At 43.7% G+C, this 24,003-nt stretch overlaps 1 protein-coding gene across 6 annotated transcripts in view; it reads left to right on the top strand.

The window, feature by feature from the left end:
• Positions 1-24,003, top strand: part of LOC115206472 (unconventional myosin-XVIIIa) — a 168,515-nt gene that overhangs the window by 129,013 nt on the left and 15,499 nt on the right. For 5 of the 6 annotated variants that reach the window (XM_029773513.1, XM_029773512.1, XM_029773511.1 and 2 more), the window contains 12 exons: positions 2,103-2,226; positions 4,051-4,251; positions 6,501-6,611; positions 6,813-6,917; positions 7,110-7,256; positions 7,416-7,529; positions 14,448-14,564; positions 15,123-15,206; positions 20,263-20,400; positions 22,008-22,193; positions 22,423-22,562; positions 23,560-23,604. In XM_029773513.1, the coding sequence (XP_029629373.1) occupies positions 2,103-2,226; positions 4,051-4,251; positions 6,501-6,611; positions 6,813-6,917; positions 7,110-7,256; positions 7,416-7,529; positions 14,448-14,564; positions 15,123-15,206; positions 20,263-20,400; positions 22,008-22,193; positions 22,423-22,562; positions 23,560-23,604 (1,512 nt within the window). The remainder of the gene's footprint in view (positions 1-2,102; positions 2,227-4,050; positions 4,252-6,500; positions 6,612-6,812; positions 6,918-7,109; positions 7,257-7,415; positions 7,530-14,447; positions 14,565-15,122; positions 15,207-20,262; positions 20,401-22,007; positions 22,194-22,422; positions 22,563-23,559; positions 23,605-24,003) is intronic. The other variant, XM_029773514.1, reaches the window with a different exon arrangement.

The raw sequence follows: 24,003 nt of genomic DNA, 5'->3' as shown, positions 1-24,003 counted from the left end.
AACCAGGCGGCTGTACCGACTCTGATAGCGTGTCTCTGTATTTACAATGGTGTTTGTTCTTCACTGGTTGCCCTTTTCTGTGGCAACAGGTCACAAATCTTGCTGCTGTGATGGCACACTATGGAATTTCACCCAATAGATATGGGAGTTTATCAAAATTGGATTTGTTTTCAAATTCTTTGTGGGTCTGTGTGATCTGAGGTAAATATGTGTCTCTAATATGGTCATATATTTGGCAGGAGGTTAGAACTGCAGCTCAGTTTCCATCTCGTTTTGTGGGCAGTGTGCACATAGGCCGACCTGGCTCTCAAGAGAAGACAGGCTTTCTCAATAGCAAGGCTATGCTCACTGAGTCTGTACAAACAATAAAAAAATTAACAGTTAATATTACAACAACACAAGTTTCAGAGGAACATAGACATTTCAAATGTCCAAGATTTCCTTAATTTTGGGTCAGTCATAGTGGTCAGGTATTCTGCCACTGTGTACTCTCTGTTTAGGGCCAAATAGCATTCTAGTTTGCTCAGTTTTTTTGTTAATTCTTTCCAGTGTGTCAAGTAATTATCTTTTTGTTTCTCATGATTTGGTTATGTCTAATTGTTGCATCTAATTCAAAAAATCAAAAGAAATCAGCCAAGACCACAATGACCATTGTTATGTTTGGAGGAAAAAGGGGGATGCTTGCAAGCTGAAGAACACCATCCCAACCGTGAAGCACAGGGGGTGGCAGCATCATGTTGTGAGAGTGCTTTGCTGCAGGAGGGACTGGTGCACTTCACAAAATAGATGGCATCATAAGGATGTGTGTGCGAGCAAGGAGGCCTAGAAACCTGACTCAGTTACACCAGCTCTGTCAGGAGGAATGGGCCAGAATTCACCCAATTTATTGTGGGAAGCTTGTGGAAGGCTACCCGAAACGTTTGACTCAAGTTAAACAATTTAAAGGCAATGCTACCAAATACTAATTGAGTGTATGTAAACTTCTGACCCACTGGGAATGTGATGAAATAAATAAAATTTGAAATACTATAAAATTCTCTACTATTATTCTGACATTTCACATTCTTAAAATAAAGTGGTGATCCTAACTGACCTAAGACAGGGAATTTTTACTAGGATTAAATGTCAGGAATTGTGAAAAACTGAGTTGAAATGTATTTGGCTATGGTGTATGTAAACTTCCGACTTCAATTGTAGGTATCACACATGAGGACATTTTTCTCAGTTGAGATCATTTCCTTATTCATTTCTAGCCAGATGTAAAATGTTCCTGTTTTGACTAATGTAATAGGTCTGTTCTATACCAAATTAGCATATCCCCTGAGTCTCTTCCCTGTTTCACACCTGGTAGTTTCACACCTACCAGCTCTCTGTAACCCAGAGGACAACCAGTGGGTCCGTCTCCTTTATAGCATGTTTCTTATAGGATGACAATGTCTGTATTTCAAATGTCTTTGATAAAGTCTGGGTTCCTGCTCTTTAAGCCAAAGGCAGAGCTCTCTCAGATCTTTCTATCTCTCGCTTTCCCCCTTCTCTCTTTCTCTCTCTCTCTCAAACTCCCCCTCTCTCTCTCTCTCTCTCTCTGTGGTAATGGTTACTGAGTGATATCATGTCTCAGCAGAGTAGGAGATATATAATACAGAATTCATCTAGGAGATCAGTAAAGGCTATGTAGTGTCACACAGTAAGAAAACTTACTGGGATGCTACAACCACACTGCAAATGTTTGGTGTGCGTGTGTACACACACTTGGCCTCCAGCCTACTGAACAGAGACTTTTCCACCATGGATGTCTCCTGCAACTCTGGGGGGGGGGAGAAACACACACACACACACCCTCTGTGTGGTCTCTAAGCTTGGCTGTGCTTGTTAAAGGCCCCTGCTGTCTAAGCCTCTTTAGTTCACTAAGTAAACAGGACAACAAACACTCCCCCCGTGCCTATCACCGTTATGGGGAGTGTGTGTGTGTGTGTCTGTGCACATATACTGTACCAGTATGTTCTATGTCGATAGGGGACTCACGGCAGGGTGTGTGTCTAGCCAGGCAAGGCATTAACGTGTGTGTCTGTGTGTGTGTGTGTGTGTGTGTGTGTGTGTGTCAGGTTTGACTCGGAGCAGAACCTGTCTCAGGAGGAGGTCCAGAGGGAGAAGAATCTTAGAGAGAAGCTGAGCAGAGAGAAGGACATGCTGACTGGAGAAGTGTTCAGCCTGCGACAGCAACTGGAGGTACTGTACAAACACCAACACTACTGGCCTACCACATCTGTGTGTGTGCCAAAAATGGGTTCAAATAGTATTTGTAATCTTTCAAGTACTTTGAGTGTTTGAATCTTCCAGTGTGACAGTAGTCTAGTGTGAGGGTTTATGCCAGGGGAAACGGTGTTACAGTAGTCTAGTGTGAGGGTTTATGGCAGGGGAAACGGTGTGACAGTAGTCTAGTGTGAGGGTTTATGGCAGGGGAAACGGTGTTACAGTAGTCTAGTGTGAGGGTTTATGGCAGGGGAAACGGTGTTACAGTAGTCTAGTGTGTGTGTTTATGGCAGGGGAAACGGTGTGACAGTAGTCTAGTGTGAGGGTTTATGGCAGGGGAAACGGTGTTACAGTAGTCTAGTGTGTGTGTTTATGGCAGGGGAAACGGTGTTACAGTAGTCTAGTGTGTGGGTTTATGGCAGGGGAAACGGTGTTACAGTAGTCTAGTGTGTGGGTTTATGGCAGGGGAAACGGTGTTACAGTAGTCTAGTGTGAGGGTTTATGGCAGGGGAAACGGTGTTACAGTAGTCTAGTGTGAGGGTTTATGGCAGGGGAAACGGTGTTACAGTAGTCTAGTGTGTGGGTTTATGGCAGGGGAAACGGTGTTACAGTAGTCTAGTGTGAAGGTTTATGGCAGGGGAAACGGTGTTACAGTAGTCTAGTGTGAGGGTTTATGGCAGGGGAAACGGTGTTACAGTAGTCTAGTGTGAGGGTTTATGGCAGGGGAAACGGTGTTACAGTAGTCTAGTGTGAGGGTTTATGGCAGGGGAAACGGTGTTACAGTAGTCTAGTGTGAGGGTTTATGGCAGGGGAAACGGTGTTACAGTAGTCTAGTGTGAGGGTTTATGGCAGGGGAAACGGTGTTACAGTAGTCTAGTGTGAGGGTTTATGGCAGGGGAAACGGTGTTACAGTAGTCTAGTGTGTGGGTTAATGGCAGGGGAAACGGTGTTACAGTAGTCTAGTGTGTGGGTTTATGGCAGGGGAAACGGTGTTACAGTAGTCTAGTGTGAAGGTTTATGGCAGGGGAAACGGTGTTACAGTAGTCTAGTGTGTGTGTTTATGGCAGGGGAAACGGTGTTACAGTAGTCTAGTGTGAGGGTTTATGGCAGGGGAAACAGTGTTACAGTAGTCTAGTGTGAGGGTTTATGGCAAGGGAAACGGTGTTACAGTAGTCTAGTGTGAGGGTTTATGGCAGGGGAAACGGTGTTACAGTAGTCTAGTGTGAGGGGTTATGGCAGGGGAAACGGTGTTACAGTAGTCTAGTGTGAGGGTTTATGGCAGGGGAAACGGTGTTACAGTAGTCTAGTGTGAGGGTTTATGGCAGGGGAAACGGTGTTACAGTAGTCTAGTGTGAGGGGTTATGGCAGGGGAAACGGTGTTACAGTAGTCTAGTGTGAGGGTTTATGGCAGGGGAAACGGTGTTACAGTAGTCTAGTGTGTGGCGCGGGAATAACGACAAGCGAACCTGAGGAGCTTTGGGTTCACATTGCCCTACAACCAGAACCAGACCTCTCCAGATGGTCTGTTGGCTTCAGGGGCTCTTTTGAGGGGTCTGAGTTTCTTTGGAGTGTTCACACTGCACACAAAATTAAGTGAACCGCACCGACTTCACAATAATTGTGTGAAAACACCCGTAATGTGTGTCTCCTCTCTCCCTAAAGGACAAGGACCTGGAGATGTATCTCCTCTCTCCCTATAGGACAAGGACCTGAAGATGTGTGTTTTAATGTATCTCCTTTCTTCCTGTAGGACAAGGACCTGGAGATGTGTGTTTTAATGTGTTTCCTCTCTTCCTGTAGGACAAGGACCTGGAGATGTGTGCACAGAACGTGAAGTTAGAACAGCTGGAGGCGGAGCTGTTGGACCTGTCGTCCCAGGAGACCAAGGATGAGGCATCACTGTCCAAGGTGAAGAAGACGATGCGTGACCTGGAGGCCAAGGTCAAAGACCAGGAAGAGGAGCTGGATGAACAGGCCGGAACTATACAGATGCTGGAGCAGGTATAGAGTAGAGGTCGGCCGATTATGATTTTTCAACGCCGATGCCGATTATTGGAGGGCCCAAAAAGCCCGCTACCGATTAATCGGCAGTTTTTTTATTTTTTACATTTATTTGTAATTATGACAATTACAACAATACTGAATGAACACTTATTTTAACTTAATATAATACATAAATACTATCAATTTAGTCTCAAATAAATAATGAAACATTTTCAACTTGGTTTAAATAATGCAAAAACAAAGTGTTAGAGAAGAAAGTAAAAGTGCAATATGTGCCATGTAAAAAAGCTAACGTTTAAGTTCCTTGCTCAGAACATGAGAAATATGAAAGCTGGTGGTTCCTTTTAACTTGAGTCTTCAATATTCCCAGGTAAGAAGTTTTAGGTTGTAGTTATTATAGGAATTATAGGACTATTTCTCTCTATACGATTTGTATTTCATATACCTTTGACTATTGGATGTTCTTATAGGCACTTTAGTATTGCCAGTGCAACAGTATAGCTTCCGTCCCTCTCCTCGCTCCTACCTGGGCTCGAACCAGGAACACATCGACAACAGCCCCCCTCGAAGCAGCGTTACCCATGCAGAGCAAGGGGAAAAACTACTCCAAGTCTCAGAGCGAGTGGCGTTTGAAACGCTATTAGCGCACACCCGGCTAACTAGCTAGCCATTTCACATCGGTTACACCAGCCTAATCTTGGGAGTTGATAGGCTTGAAGTCATAAACAGCGCAATGCTTGAAGAATTGCGAAGCGCTGCTGGCAAAACGCACGAAAGTGCTGTTTGAATGAATGCTTACGAGCCTGCTGGTGCCTACCACCGCTCAGTCAGACTGCTCTATCAAATATCAAATCATAGACTTAATTATAATATAATAAACACACAGAAATACGAGCCTTAGGTCATTAATATGGTCGAATCCGGAAACTATCATCTCAAAAACAAAACGTTTATTTTTTCAGTGAAATACGGAACCGTTCCGTATTTTATCTAACGGGTGGCATCCCTAAGTCTAAATATTCCTTTTACATTGCACAACCTTCAATGTTATGTCATAATTACATACAATTCTGGCAAATTAGTTCGCAACGAGCCAGGCGGCCCAAACTGTTGCATATACCCCGACTCTGCGTGCAATGAACGCAAGAGAACTGACACAATTTTACCTGGTTAATATTGCCTGCTAACCTGGATTTCTTTTAGCTAAATATGCAGGTTTAAAAATATATACTTCTGTGTATTGATTTTAAGAAAGGCATTGATGTTTATGGTTAGGTACAGTCGTGCAACGATTGTGCTTTTTTTCGCAAATGCGCTTTTGTTAAATCATCCCCCGTTTGGCGAAGTTGGCTGTCTTTGTTAGGAAGAAATAGTATTCACACAGTTCGCAACTGCTGCATATACCCTGACTCTGTTGCAGAGGTGACACATTTTCAATAGTTAAAATAAATTCATGTTAGCAGGCAATATTAACTAAATATGCAGGTTTAAAAATATATACTTGTGTATTGATTTTAAGAAAGACATTGATGTTTATGGTTAGGTACACGTTGGAGCAACGACAGTCCTTTTTCGCGAATGCGCACCGCATCGATTATATGCAACGCAGGACAGGCTAGATAACCTAGTAATATCATCAACCATGTGTAGTTAACTAGTGATTATGATTGATTGATTGTTTTTTATAAGATAAGTTTAATGCTTGCTAGCAACTTACCTTGGCTTCTTACTGCATTCGCGTAACAGGCAGGCTCCTCGTGGAGTGCAATGTAAAGCAGGTGGTTAGAGCGTTGGACTAGTTAACCGTAAGGTTGCAAGATTGAATCCTCAAGCTGACAAGGTAAAAATCTGTCGTTCTGCCCCTGAACAAAGCAGTTAACCCACCGTTCCTTGGCCGTCATTGAAAATAAAAATGTGTTCTTAACTGACTTGCCTAGTTAAAAAAAATATATATATTTATTTTTGTTTTAATATAAAAAATTGGCAAATTGGTGGCCAAAAATACCGATTACCGATTGATATGAAAACTTGAAATCGGCCCTAATTAATCGGCCATTCCGATTAATTGGTCGACCTCTAGTATAGAGTTAGAGACACACACTTGTATACACACATGCAAACGTGCACACACAGAAGCACACAGAGACTCACACTAGAACGCACATGCAGATGTGCGTGCGCACACACAAACATACACACACACTCCATTGAGGATGACACTCTTACTCTGTCTTTGTGTTGTGCAGGCTAAGCTGCGTCTGGAGATGGAGACAGAGAGACTGCGCCAGACACACTCCAAGGAGATTGAGAGTAAAGACGAGGAGGTGGAGGAGATCAGACAGTCCTGCAGTAAGAAGGTACAGCACACACCGGAAACGTTACATGACTCTAAAGGCAAATGATTAGTTGTGAAACTGTGTTACTATAATTGCCACAAATAGCTGGTTTCGTCACCAAAGCACAAACATAGACCATGACTCAGTTTTATTATGTAAACATGTCTCTTTCAGTTGGATCACAATTTGTAGGTCACATATAGTGTGTTCCTGTGTTTTCAGCTGAAGCAGATAGAAGTCCAGCTGGAGGAGGAGTATGATGACAAACAGAAGGTTCTACGTGAGAGGAGAGAACTGGAGACCAAGCTGCTGTCTGCCCAGGACCAGGTACTGTCAGACACCTCACTACCAGCGCACCGTCTACTCTACAGGCTTTCCCAGACTAGTTATATGTCCAGTGGCTGTCAATCTTCCTACTGGATAGTTTCAGATTATGCAGGCTTTTGTTGATACTGTGTTTAGTGTGTGGTGTAATGTGTTGAGCTGGTTGTAATCTGGCTGTGTTGCTGCTCTCCCCAGGTGAAACCCAGAGACGTGGAGACGGAGAAGAGGCTGAAGAAGGATCTGAAGCGCACCAAGGCCCTGCTGGCCGACGCCCAGATCATGCTGGACCACATGAAGAACAACGCCCCAAGCAAGAGAGAGATCGCCCAGCTCAAAAACCAGGTAGGTTGTACCCCTAGCACACTTGTCCAGTTCCTACACCTGCGTGACACACCACAGAGATACTGGGAAAGTCAAGAAACATCAGAATACAATTTCTATAGAATTTTGACCTTTCTCTCGCTTTCTCTTTCTCACTCTCTCTCTCTCCCCCTGTCTCAGCTGGAGGAGTCAGAGTTCACCTGTGCGGCAGCAGTGAAGGCCCGTAAATCTATGGAGGTGGAGATTGAGGACTTGCATGTGCAGATGGACGACATCTCCAAAGCCAAACAGGCTGTGAGTACAGTACACCATTCCTTCCTACCTCTAATCTTTTCCATACACCATGACCTCTAACCTATTCCATACACCATGAACTCTAACCTATTCCATACACCCTATGACCTCTAACCTATTCCATACACCATGACCTCTAACCTATTCCATCCACCCTATGACCTCTAACCTATTCCATACACCCTATGACCTCTAACCTATTCCATACACCCTATGACCTCTAACCTATTCCATACATCCTATGACCTCTAAACTAGGCCAGCACCTTTACTCGCCACCATTTATGTTCATCTGTGAAAGCATTTAGAATGGCAGGTGTGCTCCTAAGGACAGCAAGTGGGAGGGTTTTCAGCGGTTGAATTAAATGTATTCCGAGCGTGCGAGGTGTTGGGGGGAGGGGTGATGAGAAGAGGGTGGTGGGTGCTATGGGATTATTTAAGATACTGTTTGAAGAGGTAGGGTTTCAGATGTTTTCGGAAGATGGGCAGGGTCTCTGCTGTCCTAAGCTGGTTCCACAATTGGGGTGCCAGGACAGAGAAGAGCTTGGACTGGGCTGAACGGGAGGGCCAAGAGTTCTGGATAAGTTGCAGGGGTTTGATGTTAAAAGCAGGGAGCCCAGCCTACAGTGAGTTGCAGTAGTCCAGACAGGAGAGGACAAGTGCCTGGATTAGGACCTGCACCACTTCCTGTTTGAGGTAGAGTCGTACTCTACGGATGTTGGGGAGCATAAACCTGCAGGAGCGAGTCACTGCTGTGATGTTTGCAGAGAACGACAGAGTGTTGTCCAGGGTCATGCCAAGGTCCTTTGCACTCTGGGAGGGGGACACCGTGGAGCTGTCATCCGTAATGGAAAGGTCTTTGAGCAGGCAGGCCTTCCCCGGGTGTCAGAAGGGGGAAAAGAGAAAAGTAGTTGAGTGTCATCTACATAGCAATGATAAGCGAGACCATGTGAGTATATGACGGAGCCGAGTGACATTGGGCCCAATACCAACTTATGCCTTTCCTACGCACACCTTTCTTACACACTTCTCACACCTTCCTACACACCTTTTTCAACAAAGAAGCAGGTGTGCTCCTAAGGACACTAGGACAATACCTTTAGATCTGGAGCTCTGCCAACGTCATCAATTAGATGGACAAGGCAGCTCTAAAGGACAAAGAAACACTTGAGTAGAAGACAAAATGTCACCACATTTCAAGAACTCTATCACCGTGAACTACCTTTTAATCAGGACAACACCATCTGTGTGGGCTCTAAGGGGAGTCATGGCAACAACCCAACAGCCATCTCTGTTTCCTCTCTTTTTTCTTTTCTCCTTCTCTCGCCTCTTTTCTCCTTCTCTTACCTTTCCTCTTTTCTCCTTCTCGCCTCTTTTCTCCTTCTCTTACCTTTCCTCTTTTCTCCTTCTCTTACCTCTCTCCTCTTTTCTCTTTCTCTTACCTCCGTCCTCTTTTTTCTTTCTCTTACCTCTCTCCTCTTTCTCTTACCTCTTTCTCTTACCTCTCTCCTCTTTCTCTTACCTTTCTCCTCTCTCTTACCTCTCTCCTCTTTTCTCTTTCTCTTACCTCTCTCCTCTTTTCTCTTACCTCTCTCCTCTTTTCTCTTACCTCTTTTCTCTTTTCTCTTTTCTCTTACCTCTCTCCTCTTTTCTCTTACCTCTCTCCTTCTCTTTTCTCTTTCTCTTACCTCTCTCCTCTTTTCTCTTTCTCTTACCTCTCTCCTCTTTTCTCTTTCTCTTACCTCTCTCCTTCTCTTTTCTTTTTCTCTTACCTCTCTCCTTCTCTTTTCTCTTTCTCTTACCTCTCTCCTCTCTTTTCTCTTTCTCTTACCTCTCTCCTTCTCTTTTCTCTTTCTCTTACCTCTCTCCTTCTCTTTTCTCTTTCTCTTACCTCTCTCCTTCTCTTTTCTCTTTCTCTTACCTCTCTCCTTCTCTTTTCTCTTTCTCTTACCTCTCTCCTTCTCTTTCTCTTTCTCTTACCTCTCTCCTTCTCTTTTCTCTTTCTCTTACCTCTCTCCTTCTCTTTTCTCTTTCTCTAACCTCTCTCCTTCTCTTTTCTCTTTCTCTAACCTCTCTCCTTCTCTTTTCTCTTTCTCTAACCTTTCTCTTTCTCTTACCTCTCTCCTTCTCTTTTCTTTCTCTTACCTCTCTCCTTCTCTTTCTCTTTCTCTTACCTCTCTCCTCTTTTCTCTTTCTCTTACCTCTCTCCTCTTTTCTCTTTCTCTTACCTCTCTCCTCTTTTCTCTTTTCTCTTACCTCTCTCCTCTTTTCTCTTACCTCTCTCCTTCTCTTTTCTCTTTCTCTTACCTCTCTCCTCTTTTCTCTTTCTCTTACCTCTCACCTCTTTTCTCTTTCTCTTACCTCTCTCTTCTCTTTTCTTTTTCTCTTACCTCTCTCCTTCTCTTTTCTCTTTCTCTTACCTCTCTCCTTCTCTTTTCTTTTTCTTTACCTCTCTACCTCTCTCCTTTTCTCTTTCTCTACCTCTCTCTGCTCTTTTATCTTTCTCTTACCTCTCTCCTTCTCTTTTCCTCTTTTCTCTTACCTCTCTCCCTTCTCTTTTCTCCTTTCTCTTCCCTCTCTCTCCTTCTCTTTTCTCTTTCTCTTACCTCTCTCCTTCTCTTTTCTACTTTCTCTTACCTTCTCTCCTTCTCTTTTCTCTTTCTCTCACCTCTCTCCTTCTCTTTTCTCTTTCTCTAACCTCTCTCCTTCTCTTTTCTCTTTCTCTAACCTTTCTCTTTCTCTTACCTCTCTCCTTCTCTTTCTCTTACCTCTCTCCTTCTCTTTTCTCTTTCTCTTACCTCTCTCCTTCTCTTTTCTCTTTCTCTTACCTCTCTCCTTCTCTTTTCTCTTTCTCTTACCTCTCTCCTTCTCTTTTCTCTTTCTCTTACCTCTCTCCTTCTCTTTTCTCTTTCTCTAACCTCTCTCCTTCTCTTTTCTCTTTCTCTTACCTCTCTCCTTCTCTTTTCTCTTTCTCTTACCTCTCTCCTTCTCTTTTCTCTTTCTCTTACCTCTCTCCTTCTCTTTTCTCTTTCTCTAACCTTTCTCTTTCTCTTACCTCTCTCCTTCTCTTTCTCTTACCTCTCTCCTTATTTTTTCTCCTTCTCTTACCTCTCTCCTTATTTTGTTCCTCTCCCCCTGTCTTTTCTCATCCCCCTCTCATTTTATACCTTCCTCTCTCTCTCGCTCTCTCTCTTTCTCCCTCCTCATCCTCACCTTTCTCTTGATGTGACATCCACCTCTCTCGGCGGTGAAACTGGCATTATGATGGAATGTTTCCGGGAACATTTCTAATTTGAACAAGACGTATCACCTTGAAATCCATTACAGTTTAATACAGCTGTCATTGGGTGAATATTATCTCGGCAGCGAGAGGGAATGGTAATTGAGTTCACACCGCAGCAGGTCAGGAACAATAGAAACTGGGTGAGGTGGATGGAGGAATGGATGGATAGGTGTTTTCCAGGTTGCAGCACATACTCACACACACTGATTTCATCAGTCTAAATGTGCATTTTCTTGGCATGATTGTCAATGTTTTTTTGTTTTTTAAAATTCTGGCATTGAAGTACAACAGGAACAAACAAGTCTATATTGGGGTTGATGTTTACTTAACCTGCGCATATTTTTGGGCAATGAGGGCATTTATTTGGTTTAACATAGGAAACAATCATTGAATGGGTATCTCCTTATTAAAATAGCAACCATGTCATTAATACCAGTATGAAATCTTGCAATTTCTTTCCAAGGAATTCTGTTGGTTCTATTTTGGTGAAATTCATCAGATGTGGTCCATTATCCATTCTCCCGGTCTGTTTTTCCCTCCATGTGAATAAGATGAATGTCACTGTGCCAGCGTGCTTTACAAGTCTTCTCATCTCTCAGCTATGTACTAATGGATTCATTATCCTTTTCTGATATCCACATTATTCATCATTTATTAATACATCCCCGACTGTCCCCAGTCCGTCTCATCTCCCTGCTGCCCCTCTCTGCATTGTTGAAGTAATTATAGAAATAGGATTACGCCTCTGACGTTTCCACAGAAGTCAGTTAGGAACACCCTGCTATCATTAGGTATTAGTCGCTAACATTTACCATTCGGCCATCAGATTTACTATCAATGCTCCTTATAGGACACATCACTGCATTCTATACTCACACTGAGAGGAAGACAACCAAAGATTTAGTTTCTAGACTATCATTTTACAGATGTATGTTGAAAACATTTTTGGGAGATGTGATGGATCATTCAATATTCCCTCTCTTTTGTTGTTTAGTGAAGTTCATCCCATGTGAAGAGTCAACTCATTTAATTAAAGTTCATCCCATGTGAAGAGTCAACTCATTTAATTAAAGTTCATCCCATGTGAAGAGTCAACTCATTTAATTAAAGTTCATCCCATGTGAAGAGTCAACTCATTTAATTAAAGTTATATTCGTAACTAAATGTTTTTTTTTTACATTTCTATTGGAAGGGTTTAATCATTTGCAATTATGTGTACTTATGAGGTAAAATGTTTGTTTCTGTCTCTATATGATATGGTAAATCATTTTATAAAACCCTCTTTTTTTTAAAATCTTTATTTAACTAGGCAAGTCAGTTAATGAGAACAAATTCTTATTTTCAATGACGGCCTAGGAACAGTGGGTTAACTGCCTTGTTCAGGGGCTGAACAGATTTTTACCTTGTCAGCTCAGGGATTTGATCTTACAACCTTTCAGTTACTAGTCCAACGCTCTAACCACTAGGCTACCAGCCGCCTCACTAGGCTACCTACCGCTTCTTAGGCCTCACTCCCCCCCCCCCCCCCCCCCCCGATCTGAGATATCTACTGCGGCCCTCATCCTCCACATACAACACCCGTTCTGCCAGTCACAATCTGTTGAAGGTCCCCAAAGCACACACATCCCTGGGTCGCTCGTCTTTTCAGTTCGCTGCAGCTAGCGACTGGAACGAGCTGCAAAAACCACTCAAACTGGACTGTTTTATCTCCATCTTTTCATTCAAAGACTCAATCATGGACACTCTTACTGACAGTTGTGGCTGCTTCACGTGATGTATTGTTGTCTCTACCTTCTTGCCCTTTGTGCTTTGTCTGTGCCCAATAATGTTTGTACCATGTTTTGTGCTGCTACCATGTTGTGTTGCTACCATGTTGTTGTTATGTTGTGTTGCTACCATGCTGTGTTGTCATGTGTTGCTACCATGCTATGTTGTCTTAGGTCTCTCTTTATGTTGTGGTCTCTCTTGTTGTGATGTTTGTTTTGTCCTATATTTATATTTTATGTTTTTTTTATTTTTAATCCCAGGCCCCATCCCCACAGTTTTGCCTTTTGGTAGGCCATCATTGTGAATAAGAGTTTGTTCTTAACTGATTTGCCTAGTTAAATAAAGGTTAAATAAAAATAAAATAAATACATCATATAACATTATTACACCACTACATATATACAATACAAGATGTTTAATACCACCATACAACAATATCACAATGTGTGCGTATGCATGTGTCTGTACCTTTGTGTGTGTCTCTTCACAGTGCCTGTTGTTCCATAAGGTGTATTTTTACCTGTTTTTTAAATCTGATTCTACTGCTTGCATCAGTTACCTGATGTGGAATGGAGTTCCATGTAGTCATGGCTCTATGTAGTACTGTGTTTCTCCCATAGTCTGTTCTGGACTTGGGGACTGTGAAGAGACCTCTGGTGGCATGTCTTGTGGGGTATGGATGGGTGTCCATTCACCTCTTACAAAAACAAGTAGTGATGAAGTCAATCTCTCTTCCACTTTGAGCCATGCGAGATTGACATGCATGTCATTACATGCTCTCTGTGTACGTTTAAGGGCCAGCCGTGCTGTCCTGTTCTGAACCAACTGCAATATTCCTAAGTCCCTCTTTGTGGCACCTGACTACACGACTGAACAGTAGTCCAGGTGCGACAAAACCAGGGCCTGTAGGACCTGCCTTGTTGATAGTGTTAAGACTTCTCCCCATTTTAGCTACTGTTGTATCAGTATGTTTTGACCATGACAGTTTACAATCCAGGGTTGCTCCAAGCAGTTAGTCACCTCAACTTGCTCAATTTCCACATTATTCATTATGAGATGTAGTTGAGGTTTAGGATTTAAGTGAATGATTTGTCCCAAATACAATGCTTTTAGTTTTGGAAATATGTAGGACTAACTTAATCCTTGCTACCCATTCCGAATCTTACTGCAGCTCATTGTTAAGTGTTGCAGGCATTTCAGTTGCTGTAGACAAGTACATTAGAGTGTCTAGTTTGAGAAACAGACGCCTCACAAGTCCTTCATTAAATAGTACCCGCAAAACAGAAGGCCAGCATCCTGGAGTCGCCTCTTCACTGTTGACGTTGAGGCTGGTATTGTGCTTCTTTAATCAGCATAACAGTTTTCAGCTGTGCTAACATAATTGCAAAAGGGTTTTCTAATGATCAATTAGCCTTTTAAAATTATAAACTTGGATTAGCTAACACAACGTGCCATTGGAACACAGGAGTGATGGTTGCTGATAATGGGCCTCTGTATGCCTATGTAGATATTACATTAAAAATCAGCCGTTTCCCGCTGCAATAGTCATTTACAACATTAACAATGTCTACAGTGTATTTCTGATCAATTTGATGTTGTTTTAATGGACAGAAAATGTGCTTTTCTTTCAAAAACAAGGACATTTCTAAGTGACCCCAAACTTTTGAACGGTAGTGTACACAGACACACTGGCTTTACTCAATGTTTGTTCTCTCTCTGTGTCTCTGTCTCTTGCTCTCTCTCACTGTGTCTCTGTCGCTTTCTCTCTGTGTGTGTCTCTCTCTCTCTCTGTATATCCCTTTGTGTCTCTCTGTATTGCTCTCTCTCTGTAACTCTCTGCGTCTCTCTCTCTCTCTCTCTCTCTCTCAGCTGGAAGAGCAGTTGAGCAGGCTGTTGAGGGAGAAGAATGATCTGCAGTCTCGTATGGAGGAGGACCAGGAGGATATGAACGAGCTCATGAAGAAGCACAAGTCAGCTGTCGTCCAGGTAACAGACACAATGCAAGGGTCATTCTGGTCATTCTGCATTATTTGAATGGTGTAAATAGTATTTGGCATCAGTTTAGTGCTCTCCATTAGTGTTAGTGTATCTGTGTAGAGCAGTTTGCTATCAAGAGGAGATGAAAAGTGAGCTCTGTCTGTCTGACACTGATGGAAATATGAGTGATCTGCTTTTACTAGCTGCAAATGAATGTATCCCGTCTAAAGTGAGACAGCTGTTCCCCTGGGCTCGCTATGCGGAGTGCTTCACGTAGCAGAAAAAAGCACTAATCTCTAATATTTCATTTCACACAGGTCACATTGAAATGAGATGTGTTGTCTCCCCTCCCTACTCTTGCTTTTAAAAATATGTCGCTGTGACATGGTCCCATCAACATGTTTGTTTATGGTTGTTTATCAATCTGTTTTCTAGCTGTGTAGACCAAATGGGGATGAATATATTATGTTGTACTGTGCTACTTAAAGTAAACATGATGCAAAACACTGTAGAGATAAGTTGGTGTTAAACCTATCAGACTGACCAGTAGCTTGTTTGTGTGTGTAGTCGACCCAGAACCTAGCCCAGATCTCTGACCTACAAGCCCAGCTGGAGGAGGCCCTCAAGCAGAAGCAGGATGTCCAGGAGAAGGTACAGTTGACTGGGACACAGTTGTTTAGCCGGGAGGGTATAGGGATAGACAGTGCTATCCTAATGCAGCACTTTGTCTGCACTTAGAACAACATAATGGGACTCATTGAGCAGGACTAGCTAGCTGACATAAGTCATCTGCCTCATGGAATTTAAAGTCCTCCACTCCTATTTCCTCTCTTTGCATGGTAGTCCTTACAAATGATTGACATGGGATAATTAATGTGTCTTTTTAGAATAACCAAAATTGTCAACTCTGTTTGGCAGTTGAAGATAGACAACAGTCGGACAGACGTTCTCTGTCACGGTACCCAGTCAGGCTGTGACATTTGGCTTTAGTAGTCCCCAGCTTTAACAGTCGTAGTGATTTCATTGTGGAACCGTGTTGTGTGGTCACAGTCTGTGTGCCTTTTCTTATCAAATCAAGGTGACCCTGCAGGGGATCAAGCCAGTAATACTTTTACCTCTCTCTCTCTGATGCCCCATAATCCCACCCAGACACGGGACATTTGTGTTGTAGCGTGACACTCACATTGTGGCGCTCCAGTCTGGAGATAACCATCAGAGACCCTGGCCTCGGAACAATTATCCCCGCTGTCGCTGAGAGGGGGGGGGGGGATCTATCATCATCAGGCTATGAGGGCAGTGTCCGCATCCCCCTCTCTCCCCCCCCGCCGCTCTCTCTCTCTCTCCCCCCCGCCGCTCTCTCTCTCTCTCTCCCTCCCCCCCTGCCGCTCTCTCTCTCTCTCTCCCCCGCCGCGCTCTCTCTCTCTCTCTCCCCCACTCTCTCTCTCTCTCCCCCGCTATCTCTGGCTTGCTCTCTCTCTTCCACTCACTCTCTCTGATGCCTAGTCAGTCATTATGGCAGGGAAGCTGTCATCTTATTGAACGTGCAGGATGCTCCCAGGGGCTCCCTCATACAGGAGCTTGTAAAGGACAGTTTCTTTCAATTCACATCGAAATACATAATAAGAAGAATAAGAATTATATAATCAGTATGTTTTAAAACTGTCATCTTTTCTTTCCTTGAAGGTTACTTTAGGCCTATTTAAAGACTTGAGTTGGACTGGAGGGCATAAATGTAGTTGTTAGTTTAGCTATATTGGTTTCAGATTAAACAAAAAGGCCTCGTCTGACCTCCGATGTAAGTCAATATTCAGGATATTATTATTCCTAGCAAATAGTTTCTCTGCTTTGAAACAGCGGAGCAACTTTTAGAAATAATTAAAAGGAATTCAGTTGGGGGCACGTATCTACGCTTTAAATAATAGATATGTAGTGCATGTAACAAAGTCCAGTGTTTGAATCCCTATCCTGGTCTGAACTATGTTAAAACTCTGAACCACTCAATAGAGAGAGGCCGGGCTACTCCTGAAGAGGAAGGTTGATTTGGATCTGGACCACCAGTAGTGATGTGAAAAGCACCCAGTAGTGATGTGAAAAGCACCCAGTAGAGATGTGAAAAGCATCCAGTAGAGATGTGAAAAGCATCCAGTAGAGATGTGAAAAGCCCCCAGTAGAGATGTGAAAAGCACCCAGTAGAGATGTGAAAAGCACCCAGTAGAGATGTGAAAAGCACCCAGTAGTGATGTGAAAAGCACCCAGTAGAGATGTGAAAAGCATCCAGTAGAGATGTGAAAAGCCCCCAGTAGAGATGTGAAAAGCCCCCAGTAGAGATGTGAAAAGCACCCAGTAGTGATGTGAAAAGCACCCAGTAGAGATGTGAAAAGCACCCAGTAGAGATGTGAAAAGCATCCAGTAGAGATGTGAAAAGCATCCAGTAGTGATGTGAAAAGCCCCCAGTAGTGATGTGAAAAGCACCCAGTAGAGATGTGAAAAGCATCCAGTAGAGATGTGAAAAGCACCCAGTAGAGATGTGAAAAGCACCCAGTAGAGATGTGAAAAGCATCCAGTAGTGATGTGAAAAGCACCCAGTAGTGATGTGAAAAGCACCCAGTAGAGATGTGAAAAGCACCCAGTAGAGATGTGAAAAGCCCCCAGTAGTGATGTGAAAAGCACCCAGTAGTGATGTGAAAAGCATCCAGTAGTGATGTGAAAAGCACCCAGTAGTGATGTGAAAAGCATCCAGTAGTGATGTGAAAAGCACCCAGTAGAGATGTGAAAAGCACCCAGTAGAGATGTGAAAAGCACCCAGTAGAGATGTGAAAAGCCCCCAGTAGTGATGTGAAAAGCACCCAGTAGTGATGTGAAAAGCATCCAGTAGTGATGTGAAAAGCACCCAGTAGTGATGTGAAAAGCACCCAGTAGAGATGTGAAAAGCACCCAGTAGTGATGTGAAAAGCATCCAGTAGTGATGTGAAAAGCACCCAGTAGTGATGTGAAAAGCACCCAGTAGAGATGTGAAAAGCACCCAGTAGAGATGTGAAAAGCACCCAGTAGAGATGTGAAAAGCACCCAGTAGAGATGTGAAAAGCACCCAGTAGTGATGTGAAAAGCATCCAGTAGAGATGTGAAAAGCACCCAGTAGAGATGTGAAAAGCACCCAGTAGAGATGTGAAAAGCCCCCAGTAGAGATGTGAAAAGCCCCCAGTAGAGATGTGAAAAGCCCCCAGTAGTGATGTGAAAAGCACCCAGTAGAGATGTGAAAAGCACCCAGTAGAGATGTGAAAAGCACCCAGTAGAGATGTGAAAAGCACCCAGTAGAGATGTGAAAAGCCCCCAGTAGAGATGTGAAAAGCCCCCAGTAGAGATGTGAAAAGCCCCCAGTAGTGATGTGAAAAGCACCCAGTAGAGATGTGAAAAGCACCCAGTAGAGATGTGAAAAGCACCCAGTAGAGATGTGAAAAGCACCCAGTAGAGATGTGAAAAGCACCCAGTAGAGATGTGAAAAGCACCCAGTAGAGATGTGAAAAGCACCCAGTAGAGATGTGAAAAGCCCCCAGTAGTGATGTGAAAAGCACCCAGTAGTGATCTGAAAAGCACCCAGTAGAGATGTGAAAAGCACCCAGTAGTGATGTGAAAAGCACCCAGTAGAGATGTGAAAAGCCCCGGTGTGGATATAGAGAGTAGCCCTCAAGCTTAAAGCCCCGGTGTGGATATAGAGAGTAGCCCTCAAGCTTAAAGCCCGGTGTGGATATAGAGAGTAGCCCTCAAGCTTAAAGCCCCGGTGTGGATATAGAGAGTAGCCCTCAAGCTTAAAGCCCCGGTGTGGATATAGAGAGTAGCCCTCAAGCTTAAAGCCCTGGTGTGGGTATAGAGAGTAGCCCTCAAGCTTAAAGCCCTGGTGTGGATATAGAGAGTAGCCCTCAAGCTTAAAGCCCTGGTGTGGATATAGAGAGTAGCCCTCAAGCTTAAAGCCCTGGTGTGGATATAGAGAGTAGCTCTCAAGCTTAAAGCCCTGGTGTGGATATAGATCACCAGTTGTGTGGAGGTTGTGTTTCAGCATTGGTGGGCTGAACATTTGCACCACTACTGTAGGCTGTTGCATTCATTTGATATAATATATATAAACTCAGCAAAAAAATAAACGTCCCTTTTCAGGACCCTGTCTTTCAAAGATAATTCGTAAAAATCCAGATAACTTCACAGATCTTCATTGTAAAGGGTTTAAACACTGTTTCCCATGCTTGTTCAATGAACCATAAACAATTAATGAACATGCACCTGTGGAACGGTCGTTAAGACACTAACAGCTTACAGACGGTAGGCAATTAAGGTCACAGTTATGAAAACTTAGGACACTAAAGAGGCCTTTCTACTGACTCTGAAAAACACCAAACGAAAGATGCCCAGGGTCCCTGCTCATCTGCGTGAACGTGCCTTAGGCATGCTGCAAGGAGGCATGAGGACTGCAGATGTGGCCAGGGCAATAAATGTCCGTACTGTGAGACGCCTAAGACAGTGCTACGGGGAGACAGGATCGACAGCTGATCGTCCTCGCAGTGGCAGACCTCGTGTAAAGACACCTGCACAGGATCGGGACATCCAAACATCACACCTGCGGGATAGGTACAGGATGGCAACAACAACTGTTCGAGTTACACCAGGAATGCACAATCCCTCCATCAGTGCTCAGACTGTCCACAATAGCCTGAGAAAGGCTGGACTGAGGGCTTGTAGGCCTGTTGTAAGGCAGGTCCTCACCAGACATCACTGGCAACAACGTCGCTTAGAGGCACAAACCCACCGTCGCTGGACCAGACAGGACTGGCAAAAAGTGCTCTTGACTGACGAGGCGCGGTTTTGTCTCACTAGGGGTGATGGGCGGATTCGCGTTTATCGACGAAGGAATGAGTGTTACACCGAGGCCTGTACTCTGGAGCAGGATCGATTTGGAGGTGGAGGGTCCGTCATGGTCTGGGGCGGTGTGTCACGGTATCATCGGACTGAGCTTGTTGTCATTGCAGGCAATCTCAATGCTGTGTGTTACATGGAAGACATCCTCCTCCCTCATGTGGTACCCTTCCTGCAGGCTCATCCTGACATGACACTCCAGCATGACAATGCCACCAGCCATACTGCTCGTTCTGTGTGTGATTTCCTGTAAGACAGGAATGTCAGTGTTCTGCCATGGCCAGCGAAGAGCCCAGATCTCAATCCATTGAGCACGTCTGGGACCTGTTGGATCGGAGGGTGAGGGCTAGGGCCATTCCTCACAGAAATGTCTGGAACTTGCAGGTGCCTTGGTGGAAGAGTGGGGTAACATCTCACAGCAAGAACTGGCAAATCTGGTGCAGTCCATGAGGAGGAGATGCACTGCAGTACTTAATGCAGCTGGTGGCCACACCAGATACTGACTGTTACTTTTGATTTTGACCCTCCCTTTGTTCAAGGACACATTATTACATTTCTGTTTGTCACATGTCTGTGGAACTTGTTCATGTCTCAGTTGTTGAATCTTGTTATGTTCATACACATATTTACACATGTTAAGTTTGCTGAAAATAAATGCAGTTGACAGTGAGAGGACATTTCTTTTTTTGCTGAGTTTACATAATATACTGTATGGTGGCAGTTTGTTTCTGCTACGGTATGTTGTTCTTTCTAAAACCCTTCCTTGTTTGTGTGTTCCTACTCCTGTATTTCACTCTCTCAGCTCTCGGCACTGCAGAGCCAGCTGGAGTTCCAGGAGACGTCTATGGTGGAGAAGTCCCTGGTCAGCAGGCATGAGGCCAAGATCCGAGAGATGGAGACCAAGATGGAGTTTGAGAAAACGCAGGTCAAACGCTTGGAGGTGAGAGCATGTAGGGGGGCTGAGTGGCATTCTAGTGGAGGAGCGTTGGTTGGTCTAGTGCGTGCATGCGTGTGTGTGTGTGTGTGTGGGGGGAGGTCAGGGCTGAAGAATTGCCCAGTGGGTGAAATGAGGGACAATTGACTCCCACTACCTCCACCATGCAAGTTTTGCCACCTCACAAACGGTTATTTCTATTTTTAGTGCTGGATTCAGCCTCATAACCTTCTTCTAACTTAGACTGTTAGCATATCACAGTTAGATAATGCCTTCTGCTCTGTTTGTCCTCTGACTAGCTCATATTATATTCACTCCACAATATCATTTGTTATTCTGTCAGTTTCAAATTACATTGTGATATTGCCTGCGACAAACATTTAAGTGAAGGATAAAGGTTACTGTTTGCACACAGCCAGGGAAAAATAGAAATCCATTTTCTTCCCCTCAGACAAATGCATCTTTGCTCATTTTGGCAACTTTTGGACTTGTAATTACCAGCAATGTGCAGACAGCCAGACACACTGCTTTAACTCAAATCTAAAAGAAAAACTCTCTCAGAGAATCCCTCTCTGTCTATGTTCTCCACTGGCTGGAATAATAGAAAGACCAACTAAGACTGGCAAAAAAAAATTCAGTTTTGGGAAGGATACGTCCAAAGTTATAAGGGGTTTCAAGGTCGTATTTAGCCATGTCTTGTTGCTACTCATGGTATTTTTTTATTTATTTTTTATTTCACCTTTATTTAACCAGGTAGGCAAGTTGAGAACAAGTTCTCATTTACAACTGCGACCTGGTCAAGATAAAGCAAAGCAGTTCGACACATACAACAACACAGAGTTACACAGGGAGTAAACAAACAAGCCAATAACACAATAAACAAGTCAATGATACAGTAGAAAAAAGAAAGTCTATATACAGTGTGTGCAAAAGGCATGAGGAGGTAGGCAATAAATAGGCCATAGTAGCGAATAATTACTATTTAGCAGATTAACACTGGAGTGATAAATGAGCAGATGAAGATGTGCATGTGAGCGGCTGGATATTTCTGGTAGACAGAGAACTATAGCAGGCCAATCAATACATATCTGAGAGGGCGGAAAGCAGAACTCACCCACTCACAGTGTGAAACATGGACAAGGCTGGGGGCTAATGGCTGTTTAGCATTAGTGGAGGCTGGATTCAGCCTTTTCAGTGCATTGAAGTTGCTATATGTGCTCATATGAAATGCTGGAGCATTCCTCTGTGGTGCAAATACAGTATGTAGCAGAACGATGTTTAGCAAGTAGACTCTATTTAATTAGTCATTTCTTGCCCTTATTTGGGGAATATCTCAAAGCAAGTAAGTGTATTTCTTGAACTGCATTGTTGGTTAGGGGCTTGTAAGTAAGCATTTCATGGTAATATCTTTTACACCTGTTGTATTCGGCTCATGTGACCGATACAATTTTATTGAATTTTTTGGTGTAGGTTTTTCCTCATCTGAATCCCCTTTTAGATATGGAGTATCTCTCATAGCTGCATGCATGATAAGGTCTCTGACCTGTGCCAGATATAGACTGTGAGTGCAGTGGCTTTTCTAACATGGTCCCCGTCTGCTGTTGGTCATTCAGAGCCTGGTAGCCCGTCTGAAGGAGAACCTTGAGAAGCTAACAGAGGAGCGGGATCACCGCAGCACCAGCGAGACCCGGGAGAAGGAGCAGAACAAGCGGCTCCAGAGACAGATCAGAGATATCAAGGAGGAGATGGGAGAGCTGGCCAAGAAGGAGGGAGAGGCCAGCCGCAAGAAACATGAGCTGGTAAGACCCAAAGTCACAAATGGGCCGAGGGGACTGGGGCGCTGTACAGATTGGCTTTTTACAGTGGGGCGCTTTGAAGATATGAAATAAAGGCTGCAGTTCCCATCAACCTTGCTTTGTTCAGGAGAATTAGAAATTCATCAAAATGAGACAAAGAGACTTCAGAAATGGTCAGATGTAGGTGTAATGCTGGGACCTTAGCTTAGAGTGTCTCACTCTCTTCCAACAGGAAATGGATATTGAAAGCTTGGAGGCAGCCAATCAGAGCCTGCAGGCAGACCTTAAACTAGCCTTCAAGAGGATTGGTGACCTCCAGGCCGCCATCGAGGACGATATGGAGAGTGACGGCAACGAGGACCTCATCAGCAGGTATAGCTGTCTATTTTTTGCCCGGACATATACATTCACCTAATACAACAGGTATAGCTGTCTATTTAGTGCCCAAACATATAAATTCACTTAATATAATTAATTTACCTCATGTCTTTTCATGACAGCAAGTGTCAGCTAGTCAGCACGCACTCAGCATAGAGAGCAGCTACTGTTACACAGTTAAACTGTAGATAAACTCAGCAGAAGAGGTGGTAGGAAGGGGAAGAGAGCGACAGAGAGAGAGAGAGATTGAGAGAGAGAATGACCCAGTCAGGATGGATGTTCCATTGAAAGAGGCCTTGGATAAAGCAATCAGATAGAACTCTCCCCCGACTCTGTCTTTTCTTATTCACACAATCTGAAAGATTTATGCCCTGAAAACGGCTGGGCTTAATTTTCAGACCTTTAAAAAATATATATACTCTGTTTCCTTTATTCGATGAGATAGGCAGCTAGCTAAAGCTACGTCAGCGAAATCGAGTTCTGTCTCCACCCGTTCCTTATTTATTTACTCGCTCTCTGCTCCTGCCGAGCCTTGTTTGTTTATTTGTTTGTTTATGAGTGCAGTCCCGGGGAGAAGGCCTTTCTTCCCTCTGTGTGAGTCAGGTTTGAGTATAGTGTGTACTCTTTCTTCTCCACGCGGTAACAGGATGGGGACCAGGATGATGTGGTGTGCTGAGTCAGTAACCCAGCAATATGCAGCGCTTGAATCTCTCCCACTGGGAGGAAATATCTTTAATAGAACCACAGGGTCATCATCATAGAATTATGAATTAGAATACTAGTAATTGAATAGGATATCTATGGTCATCACCACCACATCAGCCATGATATCCACAATGATTTAAGTTTTAGATCCTTCAAGCATTAGCCTATTCATCACGTTATTTTGGTTTACTTGGACTGTACCTACCTACTTCCTGTCTCACTTTTCTTTTCTGTTTGTATTCTTTATTTCTTTGTGTCTCTGTCTGTCATCCATCACCATGACCAGTTTACAAGACATGGTGACAAAGTATCAGAAAAGAAGGAACAAAACGTGAGGAACTGGAGCTTGTGTTGTTTGACATTGTTTTAAACGCTATTTTGGAATAGTCTGTTGCCCTCCACTGGAAAGGATGCAATATCAAGCAGCAGATCTATTGTCCATGTTCAAGCCATCTCATATAAGTTCAAGTTTATGACTTATGGCATAGTCCATATGTCACTTCATAAGGACTTAACTATGGGATACCATTCAACGAACAAGCTCAGTGATACTGCATCGTTATTCCAGGGCTCAGCTATTCCCCCATAGCCTAATTTGCTACACTCTTCACTGCATGAGGCCACATGCTGAACTGCATGAATGCCATTGACAAGATGCTTTTCTAAACCAAGCATAAAACAACCCCTTCCCCAGAGTGTCTGTGTGGTTATTCATCAAGTAACGCCTTAA

This window comes from Salmo trutta, chromosome 13 (genome assembly GCF_901001165.1).
Source record: "Salmo trutta chromosome 13, fSalTru1.1, whole genome shotgun sequence".
Classification (NCBI taxonomy): Eukaryota; Metazoa; Chordata; class Actinopteri; order Salmoniformes; family Salmonidae; genus Salmo; species Salmo trutta.
This window is presented reverse-complemented; position numbering and strand designations above follow the sequence as displayed.